The sequence below is a fragment of the Salmo salar genome, chromosome ssa01 (genome assembly GCF_905237065.1).
Source record: "Salmo salar chromosome ssa01, Ssal_v3.1, whole genome shotgun sequence".
Lineage (NCBI taxonomy): Eukaryota > Metazoa > Chordata > Actinopteri > Salmoniformes > Salmonidae > Salmo > Salmo salar.
In genome coordinates this window covers 94,676,059-94,690,164 of record NC_059442.1, presented here as the reverse complement: position 1 = coordinate 94,690,164, position 14,106 = coordinate 94,676,059, and the positions used below count along the sequence as shown (strand labels likewise).

The window sequence follows — 14,106 nt, the reverse complement described above, 5'->3', positions numbered from 1 at the left end:
CCCCTGCCTGTCTGTTTGTGTACATGTGTTTGTGTGCTTCTCCACACTCCCAGCTGAACCATGCAAAGCAGGACAAGCAGCGCTGGCGTGTGGACAAGACCCAGTTGGAGCAGACCCTGCAGGAGAACAAGGAGCGCATGGAGAAGCTGGAGGGTTACTGGATGGAGGCCCAGAGTCTGTGTCAGGCTGTGGACGAGCACCTGAAGGAGACCCAGGCCCAGTACCAGGCTCTGGAGCGCAAGTACAGCAAGGCCAAGCGCCTCATCAAGGAGTACCAGCAGAAGTAAGGCCGGGACACACACACACATTGCATTGAGAGTGTGGTAAGGTTGTACATAAGAGGTCAATATAAAAGTATGTTAATTACAGTGAATAATAGAAAAGAAAGTAGAACTTGTTCAGTCTGCGGCAATGTTTCCAATGTTTCAGCCCCAAGGCTTTTCTCAGAGCTCATTCATTACAGTGGAAATACAAGTGGTTTTAGAGTGGTGTGATTGGTGTCTCTGTGATGGCTCTTCTCCAGAGAGATTGAGTACCTGAAGAAGGAGACTCAGCGCTGTCTTCAGGACGGGGCCGAGGCATCACTGAGGGAGGAGTCAGGACAGCTCCATGAACAGGTAATAGTGGAGACTGATGGTTGTATGTGTGGTTCCTGGGTTTGATTCCCGCTGGGGTCACCGATATGAAAAATATATGCACGCATGACTGTAAGTTGCTTTGGATAAAACTGTCTGTTAAATGGCATATATTATTATTATTATTATTATTATATTATAAATGTCATCGTGTGCAGCCATCAGGGAGACCATTGATTACACAGAACGTTGGTAGTTGCAGACAACTTTGTGATTGAGAAACTTGATTGAATGTATTATGGTAACAATTCAAGTTTCTAGTAGTCCATCATCTATAGTACACAAATGTAACCATAACTTTCTGTGTTTGTTTGCAGATAGCAGATCTGGAATGCAGGGTTGAGGTACTGAAATCTGAACCTTTATAAAAGCCTTGTTTTCTAAGAGTCTCTTCAAGAATTTCCAGAAGTGAATACGAGGATAGTGTTATTGTACTTGCAGTGGACCCATGGTATTTCTTGTCTCAAACTTTAGCCTGGTTTGCGGTCGAATACAGGTACCCTCAGGCTTTGTATTTCTTTATGTAATCTCTTTATGTAACAACTCTTTCAATCCCGTTTTGTTTTTAGATTTCCCAGCTGGTAATATTGTCAATAACTACTGGTTTGTCTGACAGTTTAATCAACCATTTTCTTAACATTCCAAAATACTGACAAGAACGTCCATGGAACTCTAACCGTTGCTGTTCCTAACTTTTCATTCCCAGTGTTCAGTATTTTACAATTTGATCACAAATCGTGTTTTTGGGTGAATTAGAAGACCGGGCTTTTGATTTCAATTGCCAAAACAAATCAAATTTCTTTCTTTTATTTGCCTATTTTGTAAGTGCCGTTTCATTTTCTGGATTGTCATTGTACAGCTGTAATACTGTATGTGGTTTATAAAACAAAAGTTTGCTTTGTATTTTTATTAATATATGTATAACATTTAACATATACAGTATGACATAATGGAGTCAACAGTTGGTGCTTATGTGACTGAGGAAGATGTGTAACTAGTCAAATGTCCACACTGGAGAAGATATACACTACCGTTGAAAAGTTGGGGGTCACTTAGAAATGTCCTTGTTTTTGAAAGAAGAGCAATTTTTTTTGGTCCATTAAAATAACATCAAATTGATCAGAAATGCAGTGTAGACATTGCTAATGTTGTAAATTACTATTGTAGCTGGAAACAGCTGATTGTTAATGGAATATCTGCATAGGCGTACAGAGGCCCATTATCAGCAACCATCACTCCTGTGTTCCAATGGCACGTTGTGTTAGCTAATCCAGGTTTATCATTTTAAAAGGCTAATTGATCATTAGAAAACCCTTTTGCAATTATGTTAGCACAGCTGAAAATTGTTGTGCTGATTAAAGAAGCAATACAACTGGGCTTCTTTAGACTAGTTGAGTATCTGGAGCATCAGAATTTGTGGGTTCGATTAGAAGCTCAAAATGGCCAGAAACAAATAACTTTCTTCTGAAACTCATCAGTCTATTCGTCTTCTAAGAAATTAAGGCTGTTCCATGCGAGAAATTGCCAAGAAACTGAAGATCTCGTACAACGTTGTGTACTACTCCCTTCACAGAACAGCACAAACTGTCTCTTACCAGAATAGAAAGAGGAGTGGGAGGCCCCGGTGCACAACTGAGCAAGAGGACAAGTACATTAGAGTGTCTAGCTTGAGAAACAGACGCCTCACAAGTCCTTAACTGGCAGCTTCATTAAATAGTGCCCACAAAACACCAGTCTCAACATCAACAGTGAAGAGGCGACTCCGGGATGCTTGCCTTCTAGGCAGAGTTCCTCTGTCCAGTGTCTGTTCATTTGCCCATCTTAATCTTTTATTTATATTGGCCAGTCTGAGATATGGCTTTTTCTTTGCAACTCTGCCTAGCTAACACAACGTGCCATTGGAACACAGGTTGCTGATAATGGGCCTCTGTACGCCTATGAAAATATTCCATAAAAAATCTGCCGTTTCCAGCTACAATAGTCATTTACAACATTAACAATGTCTACACTGTATTTCGGATCAATTTGATGTTATTTTAATAGACAAAAAAAATAGCTTTTCTTTCAAAAACGACATTTCTAAGTCATCCCAAACATTTGAACCAGTAGTGTAGCTTGATTGAACGTTTGGTGCTTCACTGGAATGAAAGTGGCAAGAGGTGGGCTATCTCCTACAATTACATCAGGAGACCAACTTTTGCAGGAGTTTGAGACTTCAGTCAACTGCTGCCACAGCCATACAGTATGTGTATTGTTAGTCAACTCCGCTACGCAGTAATGGCTACTGATGGGATTCAGTAAGAGTATACTAAACCTTCAGTAATAACCCCTTTCTTATTTAACTAACTAAACTTACATAACTCCTTATAAAAAGGAGAGAAATCCTCCATATGTGCTGTACCACAAAGGGACATGACATGATTGGAATCTTATCGTTTTTTTATTTTTTATTGTGAATATTATCAAAGATGTATTCAACACCGACTGAATGGCAGACACAAGAACTGGTGACTGATGGACTGAAACAGAGGGACGAGGCATAACTGAACTTGTCCATCGTGAACACAACCATGGACTTTGAAGGTGATGAAACATTCCTCCCTGTAAACATATGTGAGGTATTGGAGAAAAGCAATGCAAAGAAACAAGTGTTGATGAAAGCAGGAATGAATTTCAGAGGCTAGACCGGGGGGATTTCATGAAGACAGTGTTAGATAATGTTATCAAATGAACACATACTGTATCTCATGGGCATGTTTCGAGTGTTTATCAGATTTTAGGCTTGGACAGGGCACATGCTTTGCATTGTTTTGTGCAATAAATGGTGAACTGTGATACTGAAGTCAGTTATTTTTTTATAACTTCCATTTTACATTTCCCTCATCTTCAGATCACAAACTGAATTATACTCCAGGGACAATAGAGATATATTCTACTCTAAATTGGAAATGGCATATTATGAATAATAAACACATTGGTCATCAAAAAGAAAGGAAGACCAAGGCACTCCTCATATAATTAATTAAAAAGCCTTTATTTGTATGGCATGTTCAATGGAAACAGTTTACAAACTCTGACGCCATTCGGCTGCATAGCCTTCGTCAGGGAGTACAAAGATATGTCAATACAATGTCCAATTTTGAACAGCTTTTTCCAATCAACCCTGATTTGAAGAGGGAGTTGTTACAGAATTCATTGGACAACACCTAGTAAACAATACTATACACATTAAAAAGTGAAATACTGTAGATATGCTATCAAAAATGCATCTCAAGGCTAGAATCATTAGAACCCCTAGAAAGGTAGTTCTAACCTTGAATATGACTGGGCTAGGTGTTAAGAATAGGAGAGCCATCTATTTTATAGTACACTAGAACACAGCAAAAATGGACCACAACAGTCTAAACATAGCTAATTGAGGCCGGAACATGATCAATACTCATAGCTTGTAGGGAGGCAGGGTTGCCATGGTGTAAGGATTTGTACTGTTTTTTAACACATTTTCTTTGAAAACCAAAGTATGAACAACAATCACATTATTTTACATGAAGTGTTGTAAAATGTACTGGTATTCTCAGCTGTGAATGTTGAAATGGGTATGTATCAACTTAACCAAGTGTTTTCAAAGAAACACAATAGTCAATAGTGTGTGTGTGGTGCAACCAAATTATGAGTGTGTCTTTTCATGGTGTCTCGTCAGGTGATAATTTCGTGAAAAACTTTTCCCACACTGATCACACTTGTACTGTCTCTCTCCGTTGTGCAGCATCAGGTGAGCTTTCAGACTCTGAGGTCGACTGAAGCTTTTCCCACATTCAGGACAGGTACATGGTTTCACCCCAGTGTGTTTTCTCTCATGGCGCTTCAGATCCCCAGACTGACGAAAACTCTCTCCACACTCAGTACACAGGAAAGATTTCTCCCCTGTGTGTATCCTCACGTGCACATTCAGATGTCCAGAGTGGCTAAAACACTTCTCACAGTAAGAGCAGCGGTATGGCTTCTCTCCCGTGTGAATCCGCTGATGCTGCTTAAGGCTGTAGAAACAAGAGAAACCTTTCCCACAGTCATTGCACAAGTGCAGTTTGGCTGCGTCTGACTGGAAACACCGGTGAGCTTTGAACCTCTGAACGTGCTCGTAGCTCTTTCCACACTGCAAGCACAGGTGGACTTCTCCTGCCTCTCCGGCCTTCTGCTCCGACTGAATTATCCCTGAGCCTAGGCCTGTGGCCTGAGAGACATGCTCATCAGGGTGGTGTCTCTTAACGTGCTTCCGGAGGTACCTCTCCTCGGTGAAGGAGAACTGGCAGTAGGAGCAAGGGACAGCTTCTTTAGAGCTCAGCTGGATGTCCTTACATACTTCTGCATCCAGGTGGTGCTGTAGACCAGCAGCCTGACTGAAGAACCTTCCACAGTGGGTGCAGCAATAAAGCATATTTTCCTTCGGGTGCTTGTTGACCTTGTGCTTCTTCAGGGTGGTGTACCGTTTGAAGGTAACCCTGCATGTAGAGCAAGAGTACGGAGGTGGCCCCACCACGACCCGGATGCACTGATGGGCTTTAAGGGACTCTGGGTTGCCGAAGGTTCTCTGACAATCAGTGCAGCTGTACTGGGCCTCTCCTACAGCCTCTCTGCTCTCCTCCTCCATGTCCAGAGCATCTGGATTGGGATCTGAATGGAACCTCTTCTTGGTACTGGTTTCTCTTTGTTTCGGTGTGTTTGCCTTAGTTTTGGCTTTAGAGTTCCTGGTGAACTTTACCCTGAGGTTCCTCAGTCTCTGTGAGGAAGCTCTTCCTGTCTGGGTCTCTGTAGGTTGATCATTGGACAGAGGCTCGGGTTCCCAGGTGCTGTCAGAAGGAGGCGGGAGCGAACTCTCACCGCTGACCTCTACCACTCCAGGCTTCTTCTTCCTTCCGTGAACTCGTAGCTGGTGACTTGCCAGGTCGTACCCCTGAGTGAAACACTTCCTGCACTGGGGGCAGCAGTAGGGTCTGACGTTGGAGTGGACAGCTCGCATGGTTCTCTGGACGTGGCCTTTCTGCTTAAAACTCTTAGGACGCTGAGGGCACCGGTAGCCCAACTCACGGACAGAGGACGACATAGGGTCTGGGTTCATGTTACTGTTAGAAAGGTGATTTTCAAGCTCACTCAGTGCAGACGCAGGTGATAGGTCCAGAGGGTGTAATTGCTCTTTATGTCTTTGGATGTAGGTCTCAGTGGTGAAAGAAAGCTGGCACTGACAGCAGAGGAAAACCTGAGACGATAAATCTGTATTAACCTCTAAAACGGAGAGAAAAGAAGAAGAAAAGTTAGGTCTTATTAAACTAAAGTGACGTTCTTTCAACTTTTTGGAGAAATGTATTATTATCCCTTATACACCCTCACAGAAGCCTTCTAGACACCTAATGCCAGAGCAAGGTTGTAAAAAGAGACTAGGGATAAGTACCTGAAGGGGTGCTCTTTCGGAGCCAGATTTGGTCAGAAGGGTCCCTAAACCTGTCGATGAATCGCCCCCCAGGCCAAAACAGGAGCTCATCTCCTGGGAGGATGGAGCGGCAGCAGTGGAAGAAAACAGTCCCCCTGTACTGGAGTGCTATGAGATTACCCTCCTCTACATTACGAGCACAATTAACATACCTAAAAGAGAGATGAGAGAGAGTGCAATGGGACTAAGCACTCCATAACAGACAGACAGATGCAGTGTAAAATAAGGTACGTTCTACAACACAAGTTACCTCATCCAATTGGAATGAGTGTCTCTTGCAGAATCAATGTACTCAGATTCACCCTTACTGTTCCAGACCTGAAAAGAGACAAGCGCTTTAAACAGAACAATACGGACAAAAAATGTCAGCTGACCATGCTCCGATAGATAGAGCATAGAGACAATGCTCCAGAACAGTGTTGTGTCCCAAATGGCACCGCATTCCCTACATAGGCACTAAGTGAGCATACAATTAAAAAGCAAGGTCTTTTTTGGGGCAAAAACGATGCATGGCCATCATATTTCTAATGTTTATCATAGAAAACAATGTAAGGTACATTTTCTAATGTTTTTCTTAAAAGGTAATCTTGCATTTTATCAGAGAAATGTAAGCTGGCTAGACTGAGAAAAGCACTGGAGAAAAGTAGATATACATCAGTCAGAGCATGGTCGTGAACTCTCATCTGAGTGGAGAAGTGCAACTTAAGCACAAAATTAGTCTGATGCTGAGGAGAAATTACAATAAAAGCATTTTACATCTGCGTTTACAAAACACAGCAAGATATATGTTATGCATTGAATTTTTGTCCTCTGTAAAAAATTAAGAATTGTGCATTAACCCCTAAGTTTAACTGGCTAGTTACAGTGAGGGAAAAAAGTATTTGATCCCCTGCTGATTTTGTACGTTTGCCCACTGACAAAGAAATGATCAGTCTATAATTTCAATGGTAGGTTTATTTGAACAGTGAGAGACAGAATAACAACAAAAAAATCCAGAAAAACACATTTCAAAAATGTTATGAATTAATTTACATTTTAATGAGGGAAATAAGCATTTGACCCCCTCTCAATCAGAAAGATTTCTGGCTCCCAGGTGTCTTTTATACAGGTAACGAGCTGAGATTAGGAGCACACTCTTAAAGGGAGTGCTCCTAATCTCAGTTTGTTACCTGTATAAAAGACACCTGTCCACAGAAGCAATCAATCAATCAGATTCCAAACTCTCCACTATGGCCAAGACCAAAGAGCTATCCAAGGATGTCAGGGACAAGATTGTAGACCTACACAAGGCTGGAAAGGGCTACAAGACCATCGCCAAGCAGCTTGGTGAAAAGGTGACAACAGTTGGTGCGATTATTCGCAAATGGAAGAAACACAAAAGAACTGTCAATCTCCCTCGGCCTGGGGCTCCATGCAAGATCTCACCTCGTGGAGTTGCAATGATCATGAGAACGGTGAGGAATCAGCCCAGAACTACACAGGAGGATCTTGTCAATGATCTCAAGGCAGCTGGGACCATAGTCACCAAGAAAACAATCGGTAACACACTACGCCGTGAAGGACTGAAATCCTGCAGCACCCCTGCTCAAGAAAGCACTTACACATGCCCGTCTGAAGTTTGCCAATGAACATCTGAATGATTCAGAGGACCACTGGGTGAAAGTGTTGTGGTCAGATGAGATCAAAATGGAGCTCTTTGGCATCAACTCAACTCGCCGTGTTTGGAGGAGGAGGAATGCTGCCTATGACCCCAAGAACACCATCCCCACCGTCAAACATGGAGGTGGAAACATTATGCTTTGGGGGTGTTTTTCTGCTAAGGGGACAGGACAACTTCACCGCATCAAAGGGACCATGTACCGTCAAATCTTGGGTGAGAACCTCCCTCAGCCAGGGCATTGAAAATGGGTCGTGGATGGGTATTCCAGCATGACAATGACCCAAAACACACGGCCAAGGCAACAAAGGAGTGGCTCAAGAAGAAGCACAGTGGCCTAGCCAGTCTCCAGACCTTAATCCCATAGAAAATCTGTGGAGGGAGCTGAAGGTTCGAGTTGCCAAACATCAGCCTCGAAACCTTAATGACTTGGAGAAGATCTGCAAAGAGGAGTGGGACAAAATCCCTCCTGAGATGTGTACAAACCTGGTGGCCAACTACAAGAAACCTCTGTCCTCTGTGATTGCCAACAAGGGTTTTGCCACCAAGAACTAAGTCATGTTTTGCAGAGGGGTCAAATACTTATTTCCCTCATTGAAATGCAAATCAATTTATAACATTTTTGACATGCGTTTTTCTGGATTTTTTGGTTTTTATTCTGTCTCTCACTGTTGAAATAAACCTACCATTTAAATTATTGACTGATTATTTCTTTGTCAGTGGGCAAACGTACAAAATCAGCAGGGGATCAAATACTTTTTTCCCTCACTGTATCTAAATAAGTGGCTGAATTAATAAGGTGATGGGGCATCATATTGTGTTAGCTTTCTGCAATGTTTGAGAAGTCAAAGCCCTTTGGATGAGTTATCTTGATTTCCTAGCGTTTTTTTTCTTCTCAGTTCTCGCCCTGTTTGCTCCTCCCCCATCTTCTCCTCTCAGTTCTTGGCTGGTCTGCTCCTCCCCCATCTTCGAGCAGAGCAGGCAGGCCAGTTACCCTAGCAACTCTAGACTACACACAGACACAGCTTGTACATATGCTGCTCCAGAGCCAGTACTGTTCTTCCTTCAGACCAGCATGCGTCAAAACCTTCGTTCATTTGCAGTGTCTCTCATTCCCATTTTGCTTGTAAAATGTCCAGACTCATCAAAAATGACATTCGGTAGCTGGATTGCCTGTTTTTGCAATTTGTTTATTTTCGTTTTCATTCTTTAGCATATTTAGCTAGCAGCCTCCTTGGAAATGTGCTATTACTTGTGATAAGTTTGGTAGCGTTCTGGTAATAGACGCCCAATATCCCTTTTTTTGTCTCATACCATAAATCCCGGCATAAGACAAGGACGGTATGACGATATGAAAATCTGGATTTATTAAATTTTTTTAACCTTTATTTAACTAGGCAAGTCAGTTAAGAACAAATATCGAACCCGGGTCTGTAGTGACGCCTCTAGTGCTTTAGACTGCTGCGCCACTCAGGATCTCTTGGATACCACCCAACCCTATATTAAAATCAGTAGTAGTATGCTATAGCCTATTATCACATGCTGTCATAAGGAAGCATTCTGGGACAGGTGTGAACCAAATGTATTTCTTGACGTTTATGTTTACAAAACAGCACTCAAGTTGCCGTGATGCTCTTTTGACAATTGAGTTCATAGACTTTGATCAGCGCGTAGAATGAACGTGGCTGTCCAGTCTGCAGTCCACTCTAATCATAAGGGGCATTTCTTTACAAACGCATCCAATCGCCTTGGTCCCGGTCCCTTACTAAACCAATCACAAGCTTCAATCTGCTGTAGTTCACAGTGCTGTGGCAGAAAGATGATGGATGTCCCGGGTGAAGCTGCCGATATTACAATGTTTGTGATGTAGAATTGCAGGTACATATGCTCCGATTTTCAAAAAGATTTGGAGGCACAGTTGAAGTTAACTCACTCAATATACTTAAGCAATAAGACCAGAGGGGGTGTGGTATATGGCCTATATACACGGCTAAGGGTTTTTCTTAAGCACGACTCAACCATTCATGTAGTGTTGTGGTGTCTCTCTTGTCGTGGATGTGTGTTTTGTCCTATATTTTTATTTTATTTTTAATCCCAGCCCTCGTCCCCACAGGAGGCCTTTTGGTAGGCCGTCATTGTAAATAAGAATTTGTTCTTAGCTGACTTGCCTGGTTAAATAAATCTTAAATAAATACAATTTGAAAAAAGCATCCATCAGTACTCACCTCCCAGGAGTAGTCACTTGTTACTGCGCTGTCCCTGGTAGTCACCTCCCCCTCACAGGGGCCAAAGTGCATTCCTGGGGACACAATTGCTCCTTGGTTTAGAACCCCCAGACCAGCCCCAGGGATACTGGACCTGCCCACCACCAGCCCGTGGGGTAGGGTGAGGAGGGCCCTCTGGGGTAAGCCCACTGGAGTGGGAGAGTCCAGCATGAAGGACAGACCACCTTGGATATCACACTGGTCTTTGTAGGAGGCATGACACTCCTCACAATCTGTAAAAATACAAAGTGATAGGCCTAACTAAGTAAGATGACACAATCATGTGGTAAACTAAACTGGACATAACAAGGCCTTACACTTACTAACCGTAGATCTAAGCAACTATGATTTGAAAGATGCATGCAAAAACCATTGACGGCCTTTGAATTCAAGATAGTCAGAGTACACAGAATCTGTTGTCACTCACAGAGGTCATTGCCGTTGTCATTTGGTAGTGGATGATCCTCCTCTTGGCCTTGTACCACAGTGTTCACCAATATATTCTGGACCAGGCTGTCGGGCAACACTGTGACAACACAGATCCAGTGAGAAACAGGAGTACATGACAAACATTCCTGACACAGGAGTACATGTCAAACACAATATGAAACTGATTGAATTAGGCTACTGTAGCCTGAGTACCACACCTGCAGAGGCGTTGTCTGTAATGAGTTGGGCTTGACATCCCTCTTCTGATGCACCAGTCTCTGCCCACTCCACGATGATCACTTCTTCAGACATGACTGCAGGCTCTGTAGTCGGTTAGTAGGGTAGCAACATGACAGAGTCAGCAAGCACAACACAACAGCCATGTATCTGGACAAAACCCGTCACCCTGTGTGTTAAGCTATGGCAACAGCCATTTTGTCCTGATTCTATACCAATTGACGTATTAATTTAATTGTGTAATGAACATTAGCTACTAACGAAAACAAAATATATCTGACTGTCATAATACACATTGTTAGCTAGCTAGCTACAGAAAAACATGCTAGTTAATGCTAATTCCACATTGCTCGCTAGCATTTTTATCATAATATTGTGTTTACAATGATGTTAGGACAAACCTGTACAAATGAATCCACCTGAAACCTGTATCTAATTACTTGGTAATAATCTGTTAAGGTACTAGTGTGTTTGTTACTTTTGGAAAACTGATTTGACTTTTGTGGTAAAAGTTAATGGGTAGCTTGTAACAAATGTTCGGATGTTTGTTGCCCTTTTCATGAACCGGAAGTGAAAACCTTGCAAACGATCGCCTCTAAATGTGAACTTTTTACAATTATTATAGATTTTTTAAATTATCGATGACGCTTTAATGACCAGAGTATTATTCATACGCTATAAAACATGCATATAATGTCGAAACTGATTTACACTTTCTTTATATAATCAACAATCTGTCTCATATTTAACTGCGCCGCTGGTGTAATGGTATCATGGAAGATTCCCATTCTTTCGACCCGGGTTCGATTCCCGGGCGGCGCACTGTTTTTGCAATCTTGACACAAAACTGCAGTAGCATTATTAATAATCTCTGTTTTCGCGTTTCCTTTTCAGCAACCAAGTAGGCAACATTTTACCTCAGTAGTTGTCGCTTGTGTCTCATGGAAACAACCAAGCAACAGAGACACACTGAAGTTCCATACAGGTTGCAGTGGAGCCAGTCGGAAACAACTTTTACTCACTGGCATTCTCGTGCGGTGCCATAGTGTCGAGATTATCGAAACTATCCAAAATGTACTGCAAGTGACATTTGAGAAAGACGTCACCTATACCAGGTCATGACAGAAGCCAAGTGTTCCAGAAGATATGACTACTTAACACCAAATTTGCGACTGAGATGGTTGATGGCCAAAAATCTGGCCAAAAATCCAACTATATTTTAGGAATTCTTTGTCTATGCAATACAGAGCTTCTTCACATCCTTGGAAACTTGAAAAGATAAGTGTCCCCCATAATATATAGAGCTATACACATTTAATGACAGTCCATAACTCCCTTGTATTTTAGAGTCAATCAGTGTCACTGTTGAGGTTGAAGGTCAAGGGGAAATGTAAATGAGCAGTTTTGCAGTTTGATGTGTGCATGCATCCGCTGTGTTAGATTTGATCATGCTAATAGTAATAGTAATAACTGATGTTGTTTTAGAGTTTATTATAGTTTATCTTCAATGCTGGAGAATGATGATCCTGAGGTTGACACCTCTATTCCAGAATCAACCTACTCTTTCATTTTACATTACATTTTAGTCATTTAGCAGACGCTCTTATCCAGAGCGACTTACAGTAGTGAGTGCATACATTTTTCATAAATGTTTCATACTGGTCCCCCTTTCAGCTCCCAGGAGGATCATCCAGACCTGGACTTTCTCATCCAAGCCAGCTACTTCTATGAGGCTGTCAACATGCACAATGAGACTGACATCTAGTGGTGAAAAAAGTACCTACAGTGAGGGAAAAAAGTATTTGATCCCCTGCTGATTTTGTACGTTTTCCAACTTACAAAGAAATGATCAGTTTATAATTTTAATGGTAGGTTTATTTGAACAGTGAGAGACAGAATAACAACAAAAAAATCCAGAAAAAACGCATGTAAAAAATGTTATGAAATGATTTGCATTTTAATGAGGGAAATAAGTATTTGACCCCCTCTCAATCAGATTATTGACATTTTGGTTGGTCTCAACTTTGTGCACTTTTCAAAGTTCACCATTTCCAGTCCGCTCCTTTTTTCAGCCAATAGCTGCCAACTCCATGCAGCTCCATGGGTAGCGGTGGGTCCCAGCCCTAGGTTTGCAGCCATGCAGATGGAAGAGCGGAATGTCTACTGTGGAGTGTACAACGTTTTGCTGCTTCTGGATAGGTCAGTAACAGTAACCACAGTGTCTTTGTAATGTTGGAGCACCCGCTGCTAGCAATTAATACAGTAACAAGGCCTATAGTGTAAAGTCTGGGTGTGCATCCCAAATGGCACCCTATTCCCTAAACATGTTCTTGACCACCTGGTTTAATGTGTGCCTTAATGTGAGAAGGATGCGTATGTGACCAGGTGTTGAATGAGCATGTACCCAGGAGACACCTTACTTTAGGTCCAGGGCCAGCTCAGTTATGACTCCCACGGTCAGCCAGTCCAAGCAGGTTGTTCATATGTTCATGGTGACTAAATAAATATGTACATAAACCACACTAGAAAAAGGCCCAACTAAAGTTAATCCAAAAGAAACAAAGACAAGCTGAGCGGCTTCTTGCAATCTCTCTCACACTGAGTCACAATCATCTTGATCGCTCGCAATGCTTCCTGTCAATTTGACAACAAGCTGTTTTTTATTTACATTGATCACTTATCCTATAGAAAATTGTAATTTTAGTTTTATAATAAATATTTTAGAGAACTTACCAGTGATTAAATAGTTTTATAGTAAGAGGAGGAATATTGTGCTGCCAGTATATATATATGCTATTTTGATGTCAGATAACAGTATGTGAAATGACTGTAAATATAATTTCAGCAGCTATGTCAAGTGTATTGTATGCCATGAGGCTGAGTAGTGGTGTGGACACGTTGTTCAAGTGCAAATCAGTTCACTGCCCGAGTTCCATGTTATTTATAACCTCATGTAAATGTAACCTATCAAATAGTGATATCCTTTGGTGCTTGTTTTCCTATCTACTTGTACACAGTATTATGCCCATGTGGCAGTGGTTTGTGTTCCAGTTGCAGAGAAAGACAGTCCAGAATGAATTTGAACCCTTCCTGAAACACAATGGTAAGGCGGAGATTAAGTCACCTCTTTAAAAACAGCAGAACCTGAAGTTTGTGATTAGACCTTTAATGATTGACCAATAGCAACAATGTAATGCATTCCCAATGAACAGATAAATGTTGATGTTAATTTCTTCACATTATTTAATTTAAAGCTTCATTACATGTACAGGTGTGTCACAACTGACATTCATGTAGTCTGCAGTGATCATCACTTACATAACATTTACATTTGAATCATTTAGCAGACACTCGTATCTAGAACGACTTACAGCAAATTGGTAGGTGTCTAAACTCTCA

General features: G+C 41.8%; 2 protein-coding genes and 1 non-coding gene across 3 annotated transcripts in view; 2 read left to right on the top strand and 1 right to left on the bottom strand.

Annotated features, from left to right (window-relative positions):
• Positions 1 to 1,752, top strand: part of LOC106610511 (neurabin-2) — a 31,111-nt gene extending 29,359 nt beyond the window's left edge. The window contains exons 8-10 of the mRNA XM_014209897.2: positions 54 to 283; positions 524 to 617; positions 953 to 1,752. Of these exons, the coding sequence (XP_014065372.1) occupies positions 54 to 283; positions 524 to 617; positions 953 to 1,003 (375 nt within the window). The 3' untranslated portion in view covers positions 1,004 to 1,752. The remainder of the gene's footprint in view (positions 1 to 53; positions 284 to 523; positions 618 to 952) is intronic.
• A 1,896-nt stretch (positions 1,753 to 3,648) lies between these two features.
• On the bottom strand, positions 3,649 to 11,267 carry LOC106610521 (histone-lysine N-methyltransferase PRDM9). Its single transcript, XM_014209909.2, has 7 exons — positions 11,109 to 11,267; positions 10,689 to 10,793; positions 10,469 to 10,567; positions 10,003 to 10,274; positions 6,371 to 6,438; positions 6,082 to 6,272; positions 3,649 to 5,915 (listed from the first exon to the last, which is right to left on the bottom strand). The coding sequence occupies exons 2-7, from the start codon at positions 10,780 to 10,782 to the stop codon at positions 4,303 to 4,305; spliced, it is 2,337 nt and encodes a 778-aa protein (XP_014065384.1). The 5' UTR covers positions 10,783 to 10,793; positions 11,109 to 11,267; the 3' UTR covers positions 3,649 to 4,302.
• Positions 11,268 to 11,458: 191 nt separating this feature from the next.
• Positions 11,459 to 11,529, top strand: trnag-ccc (transfer RNA glycine (anticodon CCC)). The gene has a single exon. It is a non-coding gene; the product is annotated as a tRNA-Gly (tRNA).
• The last annotated feature ends 2,577 nt before the right edge of the window (positions 11,530 to 14,106 follow it).